At 41.2% G+C, this 19044-nt stretch overlaps 1 protein-coding gene across 1 annotated transcript in view; it reads right to left on the bottom strand.

Annotated features, from left to right (window-relative positions):
- TM6SF1 (transmembrane 6 superfamily member 1) overlaps positions 1–7946 on the bottom strand; it is a 53022-nt gene extending 45076 nt beyond the window's left edge. Inside the window, exons 1-2 of the mRNA XM_075855239.1 lie at positions 7855–7946; positions 1286–1389 (exon numbers count right to left, since the gene is read on the bottom strand). Of these exons, the coding sequence (XP_075711354.1) occupies positions 1286–1389; positions 7855–7946 (196 nt within the window). The remainder of the gene's footprint in view (positions 1–1285; positions 1390–7854) is intronic.
- Positions 7947–19044: the final 11098 nt, after the last annotated feature.

Raw genomic sequence — 19044 nt, 5'->3', positions numbered from 1 at the left:
CAATCACACTGATAGACATTTTTATTATTTCAAACTATTTCAAAGGTGTTCATAGCCTTTAAGTTTTATAGCTATAAGCTTTTGGTATATATGTCCAATTGCTCATATGCTATGTGATCTGTCATAAAAACAAATGGAAACTAAAAGTACCTGAATAGTTGAATGTTGATCCAATCTGGTCGCCACCACACAGTGTCACAAAGAATTTTATTTGCCTTATAGGGTAAACTGGCCCATGCTTCATAAGCGTTTTTTTTTGCCTTCCTCTGGATTAACCATGGTAACCTAGGATTTATTTTCGTCATGCCACCCTCCCTTTGCTTGGTTGAACTTGAGTGTCATATTAGAGGTGTACGTAGAGGTGAGGAGGCCCCCTATATATTAATTTGTGTGTGTTGAATATATAGCGCCAGCATAGGGCTCACAATGTAATTTACCAATCTGAGACACACAAACACACTATGGCCAATTTTAATGGAGGCCAGTTAATCGATCAGTAAACCCATGCAAACACAGGGAGAACACCCTTGTATGATGATATTGTAAGGCCTGTAGACAGGGATTGCTGTATAGGTTTTCACTGCCTATTAAAACAAGTGATCTATCTTACCAGGGCTTGATCCCCTCACTCCAGGAGTACCAAATGGTTTGCCTTTATAGTACCAATAGTGCCAATGTGACGTTCTCTCCGCTCATTGAGCAGCGAGTTGGTACGTCTGGAGCTTTGGTGTCCCCATGGCGAAAAAATGCCACGGCTCTCCTCTGCTTGTTCTGCGTGACACAAGCCCCGGGATCAGGGCACGACACGTCACTCCTCCTGGACCCTAAAGGAGAATGTTCTAGTGTTACAGTGCTTGGTTATCAGCCCTGGTGGTGAGTTTCCTAATGTTTCCTGTGATTTTTCTGAGATTCATCTTGACTCCACTTGATCTGACCATGTGCCACCCTCTAGCCTAACACTGCCTACTGATTCTGATTACTCAACCCGACGTTGCCTGTCTGTCACTTATCTGTATCTGTATGAACACAAAATTGTTCACACCCACAATCTGCAGCACAACTGTCTATTGTGGATTATTCTTGGGACCGCCACCAGGGAATCTTAGCAGCAAAGTCCATACCTACCTGCAGGGTTTAGGTTGAGGAACGGGTGATTCCTTTTAGAGTGCTCTTCTTAGTACCTGAGCCTAATATAGTAGATGAATGCTTCTAAAATTAAGTGTAAAGAAAGCAGGAATGTCTCCATTGAATAGTTTTCATGACGGATGTCCAAATACATACATACCATAGAACAAAGGATCTCTGGGTGGTTTTTGAATCACCAGCAGACGCGAAAATACTGTTACCAGCACCAAAACCATTCCACTACCAACTGCAACGGGCCAAGTACTGAAAAAGGGAAAATAAGTTATATATAGTGTTTGATTGAATTTTAACTCAATAAAACTAATAAAACAAATAAAACTTGCTAAGAAACATGGCTGCAGCTTTATGACGTAACAATGCTTGGATTTATAGGAAAGGTGCAACTTATTCATGAAAATTAGACTTCCAGGTGTAGAGCATAAAATGTATATAGAGACAAAATACTGTGGTTTAGCCAGATTGTTATTTGCCTTGTTTGTGTCTCTGTATATATACATTTATATACAAATGAAGGCTCTGACACAGGGCTTTGCCATATTTTATGCTCATATAAGGATCCATTTTATTTTACAGGAATCTACATGAATGTAAAATTACGGGCAGAAAAATGTTTTAACACGTCCTCTAAGATGGTGGAAAAACAAATCTGAGCATGTGCTTACAATAAAGTAACTTCTGTCACCTTCATGTTTACTGAATATGGAAAACAGTTCTGGCAGCATTGTGTCAGAGAGGAAAACCTTATGACTCAAGCACACTACAGTGTGCACCTGCCTGGTTCCATCCGTGATCTGTGGAAAGATAGGACATGTCCCATCTTTCCATGGATCAGAGAATCGGGTCAGTTTTCACGGACCCGATTCACCCGTTAAAGTGAATGGGTCAGTGGAAACTATCAGGTGCCACTTGGATTCCGTGATTAACAGCCCGAGTGGCACTCGGTCGTGTGCAACTGCACTTACTGTTCTGTATATTGCACAAACTCTAAGGCCCTGTTCAACTGAGTTTTTTGGCGCTGATTTTGACACGGAAACCACGTCATAATCAGCGCCAGAAAACGGCCAAAACCGCCTCCCATTGATTTCAATGGGAGGTGGAGTTGTTTTTTTGCCGCTAGCGATTTTAGCCACTTACAGGGAAATAAAGCGACATGCTCTTTCTTCCCGCGGTTCCATCTCTGACCTCCCATTGAAATCGCTGTCTTTTTTGCCCGCGGCGCTCAATGGCCGCGGCCGAAAAGTGCAGGAAGATTTTTTCTGCCTGCAAAATATTCTGTGTGTACAGGGCCAAAGGGAAGAAGGAGACTTTGTATGGGCTGAGCCCTGCTGCAATGTTTACATGCAGTGGTTCTAATGTTTGGTGATGCGGCAGGGAGGAAGGGTTTATTAAAATAATATATTACATTTAAAATGACATGATGAATAATGATTAGGATGGCTCACAAAATCATGTTGATAAATTTAAGGCAGCAGTTGAGGTTTGAGGGAGTTTATTGAGGTGATTTTACCAGGGGGTTATGGGGGCAGGGTGGATGTTGGGTTTCAGCATTGTTGTACACAAATGACCTGGTTGAGGGGAATTGAATCTTTGTGAGGGTTTTTTTAATGAAGTAATCGGCTAATATTACCTCATTATAGACATGTCTGCCCTCTACCACTGTGTTTACTGTGTATGGGGAAATACATTAAATGCCTGTCTGCTCTACCACTATATTGTAGCGGTAGGGCAGACGGACAGTTTTCGCAAACCCCCCCCCCCCCACCCTTACAATTTTCACTTAGTGGTAAAGCAGGCAGCCTTTTTAAGTGTTTCTACTCCGTGTACCTCTATACAATCTCTGTATGCATACCTCCCAACCGTCGCGGGACAGATTCCAGGCAGTGTCTCGCTGTCCCGGGCGGTCGAAGGTGTCAGGGATCATTACCATGTATATTGTTTGCAAAAACACTATTACTTTATATAAACTAAAAATCAGTATATTACACAAAGATTTGTAAATGAAACAAGATGGAGTCTGTATGAGAAACACGCCTATGGAAGACAGCGCCCCTGGAATGCAAGAGGAGTGTACAGAAGAACTCACAGCTGAGGAGCCAATGGGGCTTAAGCATGTCCCACATCTCTAGGGAGGGAACTTGTGTTTCTTTCTTTTGTTCAATAAAAAAAGTTCAGTTCACTTCCTACTCGACGGAGGTAGGATCTATACCAACTTGTCTCGTGGTATATTTTCTACATGCATGCATGCTCTCAGTTTTCAATTTACAGAGGTGGTTATTCGGTGTGAGATAACAGGGAAAAAAGGAAGTTTTACCCTGACAGAGGTATGGCCCGCTGTCAACTGTATCTGCGTCCTGGGGATGCAGATACAGTTGAATACAATTCTGAAGCAGGGAATCATCAGTTTCCTGCTTCAGAATTAGTTCAGAGCGGAGGAGCAGAGGGAGCATATCCGCTCACCGAGTCGACTGCGCTATTGATTCCGATGGAAAACCGGAAACCTGCCGGATTGGTGACGAACGGAAACCATTAGCGATGTTTCCGTCACCATTGATATCAATGGTGACTGAAACGGAAGCTGTGGTTTCACTTTCACTTTCCGTTGCAGGGTTCACCCGATGGAAACCTCCGTCGGAACCCCGGAAAGGAAAGCGAACGCTGATGTGAACAGGCCCTAACTCTGGGCTGTTATTGGGCTTTTAAATAACACCAGTTGTATCATTATACAGTCTTATATAATATTATTATATAACATTGTCTGAAAATTTAGATTAACATTATATAAATGATTACAATAAAGATATACTCTATCATCTCGCAACATACAGGCATGTTTTATAGACCAGTTCACCATATGGTCTAAATGAAAAGATGTCCTTAGTTTCTTTTTTGTGATTTTTTATGTGGGCCCTATAGCATTGTTTTTTATTATTTTATCGTATTTATTATTGAGTGATGGGATAATTTATGGTAGATAAATATCTTGTGACTATGGTGACGCGTTGGGGAGGCAACCCTTTGTTGGTGTAACCTGTATATTTAGGTGTGCGTATTGGGATTATTGCATACCATCTTTCTGACATGTCTCAATTTTTCTACAGATGGTATGGCTGCCTACGGTCCATCTGTCGAGCTTAATAGTGGAGGGTGTCTATGATGTTCGACTTTGGAACTGAGGGCTTGTTTCCTCCTTTTTTTGTGGGATATGGCCATATGTGGGCCTTCTTTATATATGGGAATGTTATTCTACGTATATGTGTCACCCCTCCATGTACACATGTCGCTCTGTATTATGTATAGATCTGGTTTCTCAATAACTCTTCAGCTTTCTCAAGGGGTAGGTATGGGTACACTTATGTGTGCCTTATCCATTTTTGTTCTCACATGTGCCCAATGGTACATTAAATTATTTATAGGCATAGTTGTATTTCTGCACCACATCATATTTATTGCATACATATATCTCACAAGAAAAATCTTTTCTGCGTACCGACTGTATTTATATATTTTTAGCATTACATGTGATTATTGGTATAAAAATCAATATATTTGCATGTTCATATTTATACACTATACTATATTAGATATATTATGCACAAACTTATATATTTCATGTTTTATTAAATATTTATTATTAGATTATATTCACACACTGCACTTTATTCCATTGCATATTTATTAAAGGAAATATAATTATGTGCTATATTGTTTAAATACACGGATTTTTGGTCACTATATATCTAATACTGGATAGACATTTATATATTATATACACATATGGACTTTGGGCCACTATATATTTATCATTTAATATACTTATTTTTAACATTTGTATATATTGGTCACTATATATTTAATATTGGATATATATCTATATATTATATACACATATGGATTTTAGGCTACTATATATTTACTATTTAATATATTTATTTTTAACATTTGTATATATTTCACGTCATTTTTTCCATTAGCACATTATATCATTATTTATATTAATAACGTTAATTATTCTCTGCATGACTAACAGCGGTTATATATTTTTCAGGTGCAGTCTTATATATATTTCTTCACTCTCATTTCTCTAATTTTCTTTTTTATCACTTTGACGTGCACGAGTGTTCACTCACCCTTTGTCACCCTCTGCTTGTCATTATGACTTTTTGCACTTTCACCTATTTATATTATATAGATACTAATATATATGTATTTTTCTATTTATACATATATATTTTTATTTCTATGGTTTTTATTGTAGATTCAAATGAAATTTTCTGTATATGGTATATGTGTATATATATAATTTTTCCATGTTGAAATATATGTATGATAATGTCTGTATTGATGTATATATGTATGTATTGATCTATGTATATTTATACGGTATGTTAACATCGATACTATGGGTGCTGTATATGGATTGTCGATGTATATATTCTGTCATGTGGGATCACTTTGAAAATTTGGGCTGCTGGGCAAGATTACTGTTACTTACTGTCCACTCCTTGTCTTGGGGAGCACAGTTTTAGCGCTATATACGGTATTGCCATTCCATATATTTCCCTATTTTTGTATGCTCGGGTCTCTGGCATATTTGCCAGGTTCCAATATGGCCACCGCCTTATTTTTAAGTCTGGGCTTTCTGGCATATTTGCCAGGCCCAAAGATGGCCACCGTCTTTTCTTCAGACCATTGAGTAAGGGGCACGATAGTCCCTCCCTCGAGCGTTTAGATGCGCATGCGCAGTACGGACTTGAATGACTCCTATGGTTATGGGCATGATCTCTGAAGCCCGGATGTGCGTCCGTGCGCATGCGCGATGGAGGCAATATGGCGCCGACACGCACGAGTGCAGCTCCCGGTGTCTATTTACATCCTTGCACCTGTACAGCATGGTGGGTATAATTTTACCTTGATTACAATACTTATAGGCTGTGTACACTCTGCATTCATTGGACATGTTTACAATCCCCTCCCTCTACGTTCCCTATTTAAGATGACCATTATTCTATCAGTCAGTACCCCTTGAGAAAGCTGACGGCGAAACGCGCGTCGGGGGCGGTCAGTGAGGAGTTATTTCGTGCATGATCCACTATGCAATCCACGGGTTTATACAGTTCTCTTAGCCCATGAAGTAGGGCCAGTTTTGGGTCTATTTGTTCAGCCCTAGCTTGGTATTCTGTATAGGTGTGCACAACTTTCTGCCTTGTGGCTGGGTGTATAACACATCTACGGCCTCCTCTTCTTGTTGTATAATTTGGCTAATGATATATCATTTTTGGATGTTGATTTCTGTACTGTACCACATCATATGATGTTTACATTGTGCTAGCATTTTATATGGATTATTCACGTTGTTTCTCCACACTTTCCTTTTAAACGTGTGTAATACTGTTTTTATCTTGTGATGGCCAATTTGCTGTTATGTGTATTATAAATAAAGTTTGTTTTATTACTGTCATGGTACATAATTTGTGCTATGTGTCTATCTTTCGGATATACCATTTGTCCTTGCAATCTTTCATAGGTATGATGTTTTATAGAGGTCGAGTGTCATTAAACTAATATGCCTATGAGCTGTCATTACTGAAATGCTTCAGCTTTTTAGGTTTGGTCCTGTCAATCTGTTGACACGGCAAATAAGTTCACAGACTCTAAAGCAAACTATACACATAGCAGTCCGCAACACACATGTTGAAATTCAACATGTCCAATCCTTCCTTCCTCCAATAGAAGATGTTGGCAGGATTGTTGGGCTGTCCCCATACACATTCAATTGCTGGCTGATATCCGACATAATATGAGGAGTACTGGCATTTTAGAAGTCAAACTTAATAAGGCAAATTTATAAAAGCAGGCTAAGACTCTGTTCACATCTGCGTTGGAGGATCCGTTTAGAGCCTCTGTCACGTTTGACGGGAAAATAGCGTAAATGACAGACCCCATCACGAACAATGATGGACCCCTTTTATAAGTAAATTGGGCAGCAGAAAAACAGAATTGATGAACGCAGATGTAAATAGGGACTCAGACTGGTTTTTTTTAATTATCTAAGTGTACCCAAGAAAGTGCTGCAAGTTATTTCACCTTATTCATAATTTGTATTTAGATCATTTGGTTCACATGCTATTCTGCAGTGGGACCCAGGAACATTTTTGCAACAAATCAGATTTGAGAATCAGCAAAAAATAAAAACCTATGCCAAAGCACACTACCCAGACGTATGCCAAAATAAAAAAATTTTGGGATACGTCGGGTCCATGATAGGTTATGGATATGTTCGGCATATATACGTCGGAAGGCTTGACAAATGTACACCACAAATATGAAGTGAATATAGCCATAGTCTGCTGGACTATACTGTTTTAGAAGTGATGAATGGTCAGACCAGTCATTTACTATAGAAGGGTTTTCTAAAGGGCGCTACTTTTGCAAAGCTTAAATACATCTGTGTGATGTTTTTGTGAATTTGAATGATCATATACAAATTACGCTATTTTTGCCATAGAAAAGTGTCAACAAAATTACACTTGTTATGAATGTGATCAAATGTGCTCCTCAAGTCAAATAGCTGATGGCAGAAGTGAATCCAGAGACTTCTGCATACGTCTAATCAGTTCATTCAGCAATGATCAACCTCATTGTAATATATATATATTGATACATACAGCAGAGGATAAATTCAACTTTGTACATTGTATCGGCACTTACCTATGGACTGTAGAAACATAGTTGAAGAGGTAAGTGACGGGAATGGCTGTTAGGGACAATATAAAAACCCCTGTCGCTGCAGGTGCGCTCATTATTATAGATCTGTCAACTTCTTCACAATATGACCACTATCTCCAGGTTTAGGCTTGAAACAATGCACAGATTACGTTGCGGTGCTGGTCATGTAACACTTGTCATACATTGTGCATGTTAACAAATCTCTTAGAAAACTTTCATAGTTCTCTTGTTGATCCAGTGCTTGCAGCTCAGCTCACACAAGGTTTAACACAAGACACCGGAGCCTCCCCTTGTTCTGTGCAGTGACACAGCTGACTGCTGTTTTCAGAACATTAGCTGCTTCGGATTCCTATACTGAGTGACTGGCTGAACTCATTGGCTGTACAACAAATTAATTGAGTCAACTTTGAGCTAATCGACAGGTGATAACAATACATATTTTAATGTCCGTGGCTGCGGGCTGTCAGCTCCAACCTCCCCCTGACAGCCGCAGCCACGAATCGGCAAGCGCTGGCCCCAGCCTCCTCCTCAGGAGACGCCAGCGCTCGCGTCCACTCACCTCTGCCGGATCCCGTAGCATGCCCGCTCTTAAAGGGGCAGTGCATGCGCCGGACCTCATGGACGAACTTTTACCCGTGAGTACCCTGGACTATAAGAGAGGTCCAGCCCCCTAGTTCTATGCCTGATCGTGCCAAAGTCGTGGTGCGCTACATCCACGTCTGACCTGCTTCACCTCGCCTGACGTCCGTCTGCTACCTAGTCCAAGCCAAGCCTGCCTTGCTGCTGTCTGAGCTGCCACAGGTACCTATAGAACTATAGACAGTCACCTGCTCCCTGTTGGCCAGCTGCCTTACCACCAAAGCGGTACGGCCCAGTGGGTCCACAGACCCTTTGTGACACATATATACAACACTAGAACCAAGCCGAGTACATAAATACAACACCAGAACCAAGCTCAGTACATAAATACAGCACCAGAACAAAGCTCAGTACATAAATACAACACCAGAACTAAGCACATACATATACACTACCGTTCAAAAGTTTGGGGTCACCCAGACAATTTTGTGTTTTCCATGAAAACTCACACTTATATATATCAAATGAGTTGCAAAATGACTAGAAAATATAGTCAAGACATTGACAAGGTTAGAAATAATGATTTTTATTTGAAATAATCATTTTCTCCTTCAAACTTTGCTTTCGTCAAAGAATGCTCCATTTGCAGCAATTACAGCATTGCAGACCTTTGGAATTCTAGCTGTTAATTTGCTGAGGTAATCGGGAGAAATTTCACCCCATGCTTCCAGAAGGCCCTCCCACAAGTTGGATTGGCTTGATGGGCACTTCTTGCGTACCATACGGTCAAGCTGCTCCCACAATAGCTCTATGGGATTGAGATCTGGTGACTGTGCTGGCCACTCCATTACAGATAGAATACCAGCTGCCTGCTTCTTCCCTAAATAGTTCTTGCATAATTTGGAGGTGTGCTTTGGGTCATTATCCTGTTGTAGGATGAAATTGGCTCTGATCAAGCGCTGTCCACAGGGTATGGCATGGTGTTGCAAAATGGAGTGATAGCCTTCCTTATTCAAAATCCCTTTTACCTTGTACAAATCTCCCACTTTACCAGCACCAAAGCAACCCCAGACCATCACATTACCTCCACCATGCTTGACAGATGGCGTCAGGCACTCTTCCAGCATCTTTTCAGTTGTTCTGCATCTCACAAATGTTCTTCTGTGTGATCCAAACACCTTAAACTTCGATTCGTCTGTCCATAACACTTTTTTCCAATCTTCCTCTGTTCAATGTCTGTGTGCTTTTGCCCATATTAATCTTTTCCTTTTATTAGCCAGTCTCAGATATGGCTTTTTCTGTGCCACTCTGCCCTGAAGGCCAGCATCCCGGAATCGCCTCCTCACTGTAGACCTTGACACTGGCGTTTTGCGGGTACTATTTAATGAAGCTGCCAGTTGAGGACCTATGAGGCGTCTATTTCTCAAACTAGAGACTCTAATGTACTTGTCTTGTTGCTCAGTTGTGCAGCGGGGCCTCCCACTTCTCTTTCTACTCTGGTTAGAGCCTGTGTGTGCTGTCCTCTGAAGGGAGTAGTACACACCGTTGTAGGAAATCTTCAGTTTCTTGGCAATTTCTCGCATGGAATAGCCTTCATTTCTAAGAACAAGACTAGACTGTCGAGTTTCACATGAAAGCTCTCTTTTTCTAGCCATTTTGAGAGTTTAATCGAACCCACAAATGTAATGCTCCAGATTCTCAACTAGCTCAAATGAAGGTCAGTTTTATAGCTCCTCTAAACAGCAAAACTGATTACAGCGGTGCTAACATAATTGCACAAGGGTTTTCAAGTGTTTTCTAATCATCCATTAGCCTTCTAACACAGTTAGTAAACACAATGTACCATTAGAACACTGGAGTGATGGTTGCTGGAAATGGGCCTCTATACACCTATGTAGATATTGCATTAAAAACCAGACATTTGCAGCTAGAATAGTCATTTAGCACATTAACAATGTATAGAGTGTATTTCTGATTAATTTATTGTTATCTTCATTGAAAAAAACTGTGCTTTTCTTTCAAAAATAAGGAAATTTCTAAGTGACCCTAAACTTTTGAACGGTAGTGTATACAACACCAGAACAAAGCTCAGTATATATATATATATATATATATATATATATATACACACACACACACACACACACACAGCACCAGAACCAAGCCCTGTACATAAATACAGCTCCAGAACCAAGCGCAGTACATAAATACAACACCAGAACAAAGCTCAGTACATATATACACCAGAACCAAGCTCAATACATATATACATCCCCAGAACCAAGCTCTCTACATAAATACAACACCAGCACAAATATAGCTCACAAATATAATCATACCACCCTCTACGACCCTAAATATAATAGCGCCATACACTGCACCTCTATTTCTAGTAGCGCCATACACTGTGTCCCTGATTATAATAGCACCATACACTGTGTATCGCACACACACACAGTGTATGGTGCCACCTGTAAATAGTGCCCCCCTAGAGCCCCCTGTAAATAGTGCCCCCCATAGAGCCCCCTGTAGACACTGCTCCACATAGAGCCCCCTGTAGACAGTACCCCACATAGAGCCTTCTGTAGACAGTGCCCCACATAAAGCCCCCTGTAGACATTCCCCCTCATATAAAGTGCCCCAAATAGAGCCTCCTGTTGATACTGCCCCCAATAGAGCCCCATTAGATAGTGCCCCCCATAGAGCCCCTGTAGATAGTGCCCTACATAGATCCCCCTGTAGATAGTGGCCCCCATAGATCCCCCTATATATAGTAGCCCCTGTAGATGGTGCCCCACATACAGTCACCTGTATAAAGTGCCCCACATATAGCCCCCCTGTAGTTAGTGCCCCACATATAGCCACCCTATAGTGTCCTACATATAGCCCCCTATAGATAGTGCCCCACATATAGCCCCCCATAGATAGTGCCCCACATATAGCTACCCCTGTAGATAGTGCTCCACATATAGCCACATGTAGATTATGCCCCAGATATAGCCCCCTTGTAGATAGTGCCTCCTATAGATAATGCTACTAACACTTACGAGAAAAAAAAACTTTGCATACTCACCTGATCCCGTTCCCGCGCCATCCTATTTGCAATGCAGACCTGCTCTCTTCTGAGCAGGTCTGCTGGGGTTGAACGACGAAAGCGGCGCGATAATGTCATGGCGCCGCTTGCGTAGTTGAAAGGTGCTGATTGGCAGGGCAGAATGACTTGCCCTGCCACTCATCGCCTTTTAATGATGCAAACGGCGCCATTACATCATCGCGCCTTTCCCTGCTATTCAATGACACAAGTGGCGCGATGACGTGCAACATTGAAAGGCACTGAATAACAGGACACGAAACGTGCCCTGCCATTCAGTGCTTATGCATGTAATTGTATCTGCGTCCTATGGATGCAGATACAATTATAGTGCATAGTGGTTTCAGGTGCCACCTAAGGCGAGAAACTTATCTCGCCTCATGGACGGTGTAACCGTGGATGTAAAGGCAGCCTAAGTCCAGGACCAGACACACACAGTTTTGATGCAGACACAAAAGAATGGAGTTGTATGAGTCTTTTCTTTATACCTTTTCTTCCTTCTGGATTCACTTCTGGCTTTGGCTTAAAAAACTGAGCCAAAAACTTCACTAAAAACGGCGTGTGTGGTCCTGGCCTAAAGCTTTTCATAAAGAAGCACTAGTCAAATTTAGAGTGTAGGTACCATTTATGCAGTGGCTACATTCAGACTTTTGTTGCATGACAGTTGTAGTTATGCAACATTTTTTTTGTTTGCCCGTCCGCCTTGATATTTTGTAGCACAATAGTCGAATGAACAAACCATAAAATTTGAATGTGACACAATATATTCCTATGAACTATGACTGGCTCACTGTAGCGCTACAAAATGTCTGTGTGTAGGCCTTCGCCTTAAAGGAACACTTCAGGAAAACTCATACAGGGCCTAAGGAGGCAGTGCACGACAGAGAGCACAAAAAAATAGCAAAATAACTCATAGCAGGCGTAGATTTGCATTTCTGTTACACGGACGGGCAAAGATGTGCCAAACTTATTAAGAGGTGCGCATTTCCTAATATATTTGTCGCATTTCTCGCCAACATTAGTTAAGACTACTCTCGCCTTATCCGCTATCTCTCTGGTAACTCAATTCTTGACCCCTTACAATCTGGTTTCCACACTCCACAGAAACTGTCCTTACTAAAGTCTCAAATGATCTCTTGGCGGCTAAATCTAACGGCAAATACTCTCTACTGATTCTTCTGGATCTCTCTCCAGCCTTTGACACTATAGACCACCAACTCCTATTTAACATGCTCCACTCTATTGGCCTTAAAGACACTGCTCTCTCTTGGTTTTCTTCCTATATCTATGACCGCTCGTTCAGTGTATCATTTGCTGTTTTTTCTTCTTCTTTGGCTTCCAGTACCATCTCTATGCTGATGACGCCCGATTATATGCCTCTTCCCATGACATCCCCCCTGCTCTAATACAAAACACCAGTGATTGTCTATCAGCTGTCTATAACATCATGTCCCCTCTCTATCTGAAACTGAACTGAGCTCCTTGTGTTGCCACCGTCTACTAACCTACCTAAACCTGATGTCTCCATCTCTGTGTGCGGCACTACCATATCTCCTATGCAGCACACCCGCTGTCTTGGAGATATTTTTGAATCAGAACTTTCCTTTACTTTGCACATTCAGTCACTTACATGCTCCTGTCAATTTCCCCTCAAAATCATCTTTAGAATTCTTACTGTGGAAACAGCTAAAACTCTTTGTCGCTATGATTCACTCTCGTCTTGATTACTGTAACTCATTACTAGTCGGTCTTCCCCTCACTAAACTCTCCCCTCGCTAATCTATCCTTAATACAGCAGCCAGGCTCATCTTTCTGACCAACCACTACAATTATGCCTCTACTTACCTTGTGCCAGTCACTGCACTGGTTGCCCATACCCTTCAAAATTAAATTCAAACTAATTACTCTCACCCACAAAGCTCTCCACAGTGCTGCACCTCCTTACATCTCCACCCTCATCTCTGTCTACCACCCTACTCGCGGTCTATGTTCTGCCAACGACCTTGGATTAAAATCCTCCATAATTCAAACCTCCCACTCCCGTATCCAAGATTTTTCTCATGCTGCATCAGTCCTCTGGAATGCGCTACCCCAGACAATCAGATTAATTCCCAACAACCAAAGTTTTAAATGTGCCCAAAAACACATATTTTTAGACAGGCCTATAACATTCCCTAATCTGATTCCTTTCCCTAGCCCCCCTTTTACATTAGTCATGAGAACTTGACCCCTTCATTTAGCAGTATCCCCCACACTCCTTGCACCCTAATGCACTTCATGTCTGTCATACACAGATACTGGCTGGTGACCGGCTCATGCAGATTTATGTGTACTACCCCAAGATGGCTGGGCCATTGTACTTAACAAGCACTTTTTTACATTTTGTGTCTCCCTGTTTCCTTATAGATTGTAAGCTCTTGCGATCAGGGTCCTCACTCCCCTTGTTTGAATTGTAAATTAGTTTTGTTAATATGTAATGTCTGATATTGTCTGTACATGTTCCCTCTGAATTGTAAAGTGCTGCGGAATATGTTGGCGCTATATAAATAAAGATTATTATTATAAGACTAATGTTTGACACGCCAGTCTTAATATATTTCCTCTAGTTATCCTGGGGGGGGGGGGTCCTTTTAAAAGGGTATTCATGGCATATCTATTGCTACTTCTCCCCTTGGTGGCTTCTACTGCCATGTGAACCTAAGGCTAAGTTTTTCTTTCTGCTAAAAAATAGACAATGATGCAATGGATGCAAGTGAATGGAAACTGATCCACTTTGGTGTCTGTCAAAACAATGTTAAAGGATAGGATCTGTTGATCGATCCTTCTGTTTCTCTAGCACATGCTAAAACAATGCATGTGTGAAGACTGGCATAAGTTTGTGTCTCATAAAAGTTATTAGGATTCATCATCATCATCATCAGTTGTCAAACCGTATTTCACAAAAACCTACTGCAAACATGTGAACCGAGCCTAATGGCAGCAATCTCTTCCTATTGCAGCCTAATCTTGTAAGCTTTAGGCCTCATGCACACGACCGTAGCCATGGGCACGGCCGTGATTTTCGGGTCGGCCGGGGGCAGAGTGTCACACGCAAGCCGGCCGCAAATCGCGGGCTGTGCACATGGCCGCGGCCATCATTTTCGATGAGCCGGGACCTCAGAACACAGCCGTAATAAGAGTTGCTCGTTCTTTCTGTGGTCCGGGCTCCTGGGCCATGCACGGATCGTGGAAACCATGGTCGTGTGCATGGCCCCATAGGAATGAATGGGGCCGCAATTCTCCCGTGGATTTTCGAGGGAATTGCGGCCACAAAAGCACGTTCGTGTGCATGGGGCCTAGGTGCTCATGCACAGTACTATATTACAGTTACTTCTTGTACAGTGTGGTAATATGATGCCATAATGTACATGACCTCAGTGTGACTTCAACTTTATACTAATGCAGGCATGGTAAAAAACAAAAAAACAATTTGGCATGCTCTATCGCATGTTGTATTAGCATTGCTTAACAGGGAGGAACCATATGGCGGCATGTGGAGTGCCTAAGAAGCATTGATACATTTGTACAGATTTAGCATCTACCATTTAGAGCAGACATGGGCAAACTACGGCCCGCGGGCCACATACGGCCCGTTAGGCTTTTTAATCCGGCCCGCCGAACTTGTCCAAGATATATCCGTCCTCAGCAGCTGCTAGTTCGCGCAGGAGGACGGATATATCCGTCCTGTGATCGCGCGGGTACTGACAGTTTACCCACGCGATCAGCGGCAGGAGCACGGCTGTTATACACAGCCTGGCTCCTGCTGCAACTGCCGGAATCGAAGCACGCGCCGATTCCGGCAGTTTAACCCATTAAATGCCGCTGTCAACAGTGACAGCGGCATTTAATGTGTTTGACAGAGGGGGGAACTCCCTCTGTCTCCCGATCGGCGCCCCCGCAAACAAATCGCGGGTCGCCGTCGGGTTTCCATGACAGCCGGGGGTCTAACAAAGACCCCCAGGTCTGTCTTCAGCATCTGCCTGTTAGGCGATGCCAGAGGCATGACCTAACAGGTTGCCTGTCAGTTTTACACTGACAGGCAATAATGCTTTGGTATACGAAGTATACCAAAGCATTATATATGCGATCGGCACATCGCATAGTGAAGTCCCCTGGTGGGACTAAAAAAAAAAAAGTAAAACCGTTAAATAAAGTTTGTGAAAAAAAAAATAAAAAAAATTACAGTCAAAGTCAAATAAAACTACTTTTTTGCCCCAAAAAGTGGTTTTATTTAATAAAACGGTCAAAACAAATCACACATACACATATATGGTATCCCCGCGATCGTAACAACTTGACCAATAAAATGAACACATTAATTAAACCGCCGGATGAACGGCGTCCAAAGAAAACGCAAAAAACAACGGCAAAATTCTCTCTTTTCTCCCATTCCCCCCATAAAAAATAAAATAAAAGTTCATCTATAAGTCCTATGTACCCCAAAATAGTACTAATGAAAACTACACATTGTCCCGCAAAAATCAATCCCACGTACGGCCACATCGACGGAAAAATAAAAAAATTACGCCTCTTGGAACGCGGCGATGCAAAAACAAGTAATTTTTTTCTAAAAGGGTTTTTATTGTGCAAACGTAGAAAAAACATATAAAACCTTTACACATTTGGTATCCCTGTAATCGTGCCGACCCATAGAATAAAGGTAACATGTTATTTACGCTGCATAGTAAACGGCGTAAATTTATAACGTGAAAATTAATGCTGGAATAGCTGCTTATTTTCAATTCTCTCCTAAAATAAAGTTAATAAAAGTTAATCAATATGTTATAAGCATCTAAAAATGGTACAATTACAAAATACAACTCGTCCCGGAAAAAACAAGCCCTTATACGGCTATGTCGACGGAATAAAAAAAGAGTTACGACTCTTGGAATGCGACCGTGGAAAAACAAAAAATAATCCTTGGTCATTAACGTGCAAAATGGCCCGGTCATTAAGGGGTTAATGTGGCGCGTATTTCTCTTTATTTCACTTTAATTTTCACTTCGTTTCACGTCACCATTAAGCCCTTCGGTTTTCAAAGAGTACAATATCAGCCGTCACTTTGCCACGAAGCATGCAAACTATGCTAGCAAGCAGTCAACACAAGAACGGGCGGCTACTGCTCAGAGGTTGGCAGCTAATTTACAGAGTCAACAGAACTTTTTTCTTGATAAATCACAGTGCGTATGTTATTTTAATCTATTTACATTTCCTTCTCCCAGTATCTGCGAAATAGTATGTAAATGCCATATCTTGCATATTCCTTGAGACAAATTTATTAACTGATAAGGGCTATTTTTCACATTTGAAAGACAGTTAATAAATTGGGTTGTAGTGTTCTTACTGTGCTATGAGGTTTGCACACACTACATTTAATGCTTTAGTATATCCGGCCCAAACACTCCCTCCAAATGCTCCTGGCCCGGCCCCTCTGTCAAATTTTAGAACCCATTGTGGCCCGCGAGTCAAAAAGTTTGCCCACCCCTGATTTAGAGTATGCTGGTTTTTTGCACTGCATTGTGAAACACTAATTTATAATGAAGCAACTCATCTAAGTATAGATGCCATTTTTTTGGGTAAGTGTTGCATTAAAGGGATTGTCCCAGAATAAAAAATGATTACCTACCCACAGCATAGGTGATAACTTTCTAATCGCTGGGGGCTCCAACACTGGGACCCCCAGCAATAGTGAGTACAGGGGTCCCAAACCCCCTGTCCCTCCTCACAGCTGGAATCAGTTGGGACAACATTGATTGGAGCGGCGGTTGAGCATGTTTGACAACTGCTCTATTCAAACCGTTTCCCACTGTGGGGGTGCAGTGAGGGGAATCTGGGGGTTCGAAACCCCCGTTCTCACGATTGGTAGAGGTCCCAGCGGTGAGGCCCCTAGCGATAAGAAAATGATAGATTCTGGAACAACCCCTTTAAAGTAACTGTCCCACAAAGACAACAACTTTTTCCATAATAGAATGTTATATTAAAAAAACCATTAGAAAAGGGAAACAACCACTTTTTAAAAAGGAGCTGGACGAATGCCGAGGGTCTGGTTTCTTTAACTCTCCAGCAATCAGCTGTTATAGCCGACTATGTAATGCAAGATACGGAAAGGGGTTGTTTTTATGAGACAACAAGCACTCAATACCAGTTGAACATTGAATGGTCATTCCCATCTTATAAAGTTACTTAACCAATATGGAGGACAACCTAAATACCCCTCTATAAAGAAACTAAATAGATATCAGTAGGTCATGTATAATATATTATATGGGGGGAGGGCATATATTAGAAAACGCCCATGACTACGGGTGACGTCAGCGGTGACTCATAACATAATCAGAATAAAAACCTAAAAATAGAGTCAAAACCATGCTTATACTGATAAAATATATAATTTTATTGGTACAAAATATAAAAAACACACACATTAAAATCAAAGAGGATTACCACAGTGTGAAGCAGATGAGGCCAGACAGTTGTAAATAGTTGGATAATAAATAAGCATATATGTGTTTTGGAAGTATCATGAGTAAGGCTTGGAGTAACTGCAACCATGAAAGCACATTCAGTGCTCTACATAGTGTATGAGATATATAAACCCAGGAGACATGTAATGTGTTCTAGATAATATGCAAAGAGTCCCAGGTTTGAGTAATCATTTGAGGGCATAGATGCAGTCAGCACCAGACCCAAACAAATGGTTACATAAAAAGTATATGTGGATATATAGTATAAGCAACTTACCCATAGATTTGTGATGTCTGGCGTCACACCCGACGTACGTTTCGGCTGAGAGCCTTCATCTGGGGGTGGTGCCAGAGAGTCTGTGGGAGGTATTTATGTGACCAGCCACCAATCACAAGTGGGATCAGCTAACCAATTTCATCAGTCACAGCTGATGAAAGGGCTGTGACATATCTGGAGCAAAACAAAGAGTAAGAGGTCGACAAAGAAACGCCCCAAGCGTCATGCATATAACACACCACATTGCTCAAAAGCGTTACTGTGGTGAGCACATGTGCGAACACCACTCCGATACATGTGACCAGCATATATGTATATAGTTGATTCGTGGGAGTGTTACAATATATTATATCACACCAATAGTTGACTCAAAAATATACAAACAGAGACACATATATATATATATAAACCAAAAAATGAGAAGTATAAAAAATATACTATATATATATATATATTTTTTTTTTTTTTTTTTTTTTTCATTGTGTTTTAGTTAGTGAACAGATACACAATAATAAATCAAATATATATGAGAGAACCATAAGGCTCTATAAAAGAAAGAGAGGAGAACATATAATGTCCTTGCCCTTCTTTCATGATTGTGTGCATATAAGAGCGTGTAACAACAACAATAATAATAATAATGTGAACCAAATGTGACAAAAATAGTTAAAAAGTGTATGCAAACAAATGCAAATATAAATCTGAAAAATTAAATATAAAAA

This window comes from Rhinoderma darwinii, chromosome 3 (genome assembly GCF_050947455.1).
Source record: "Rhinoderma darwinii isolate aRhiDar2 chromosome 3, aRhiDar2.hap1, whole genome shotgun sequence".
Lineage (NCBI taxonomy): Eukaryota > Metazoa > Chordata > Amphibia > Anura > Rhinodermatidae > Rhinoderma > Rhinoderma darwinii.
Note: the sequence above shows the minus strand (reverse complement) of the source record. Positions and strands in the feature narration are given on the sequence as shown.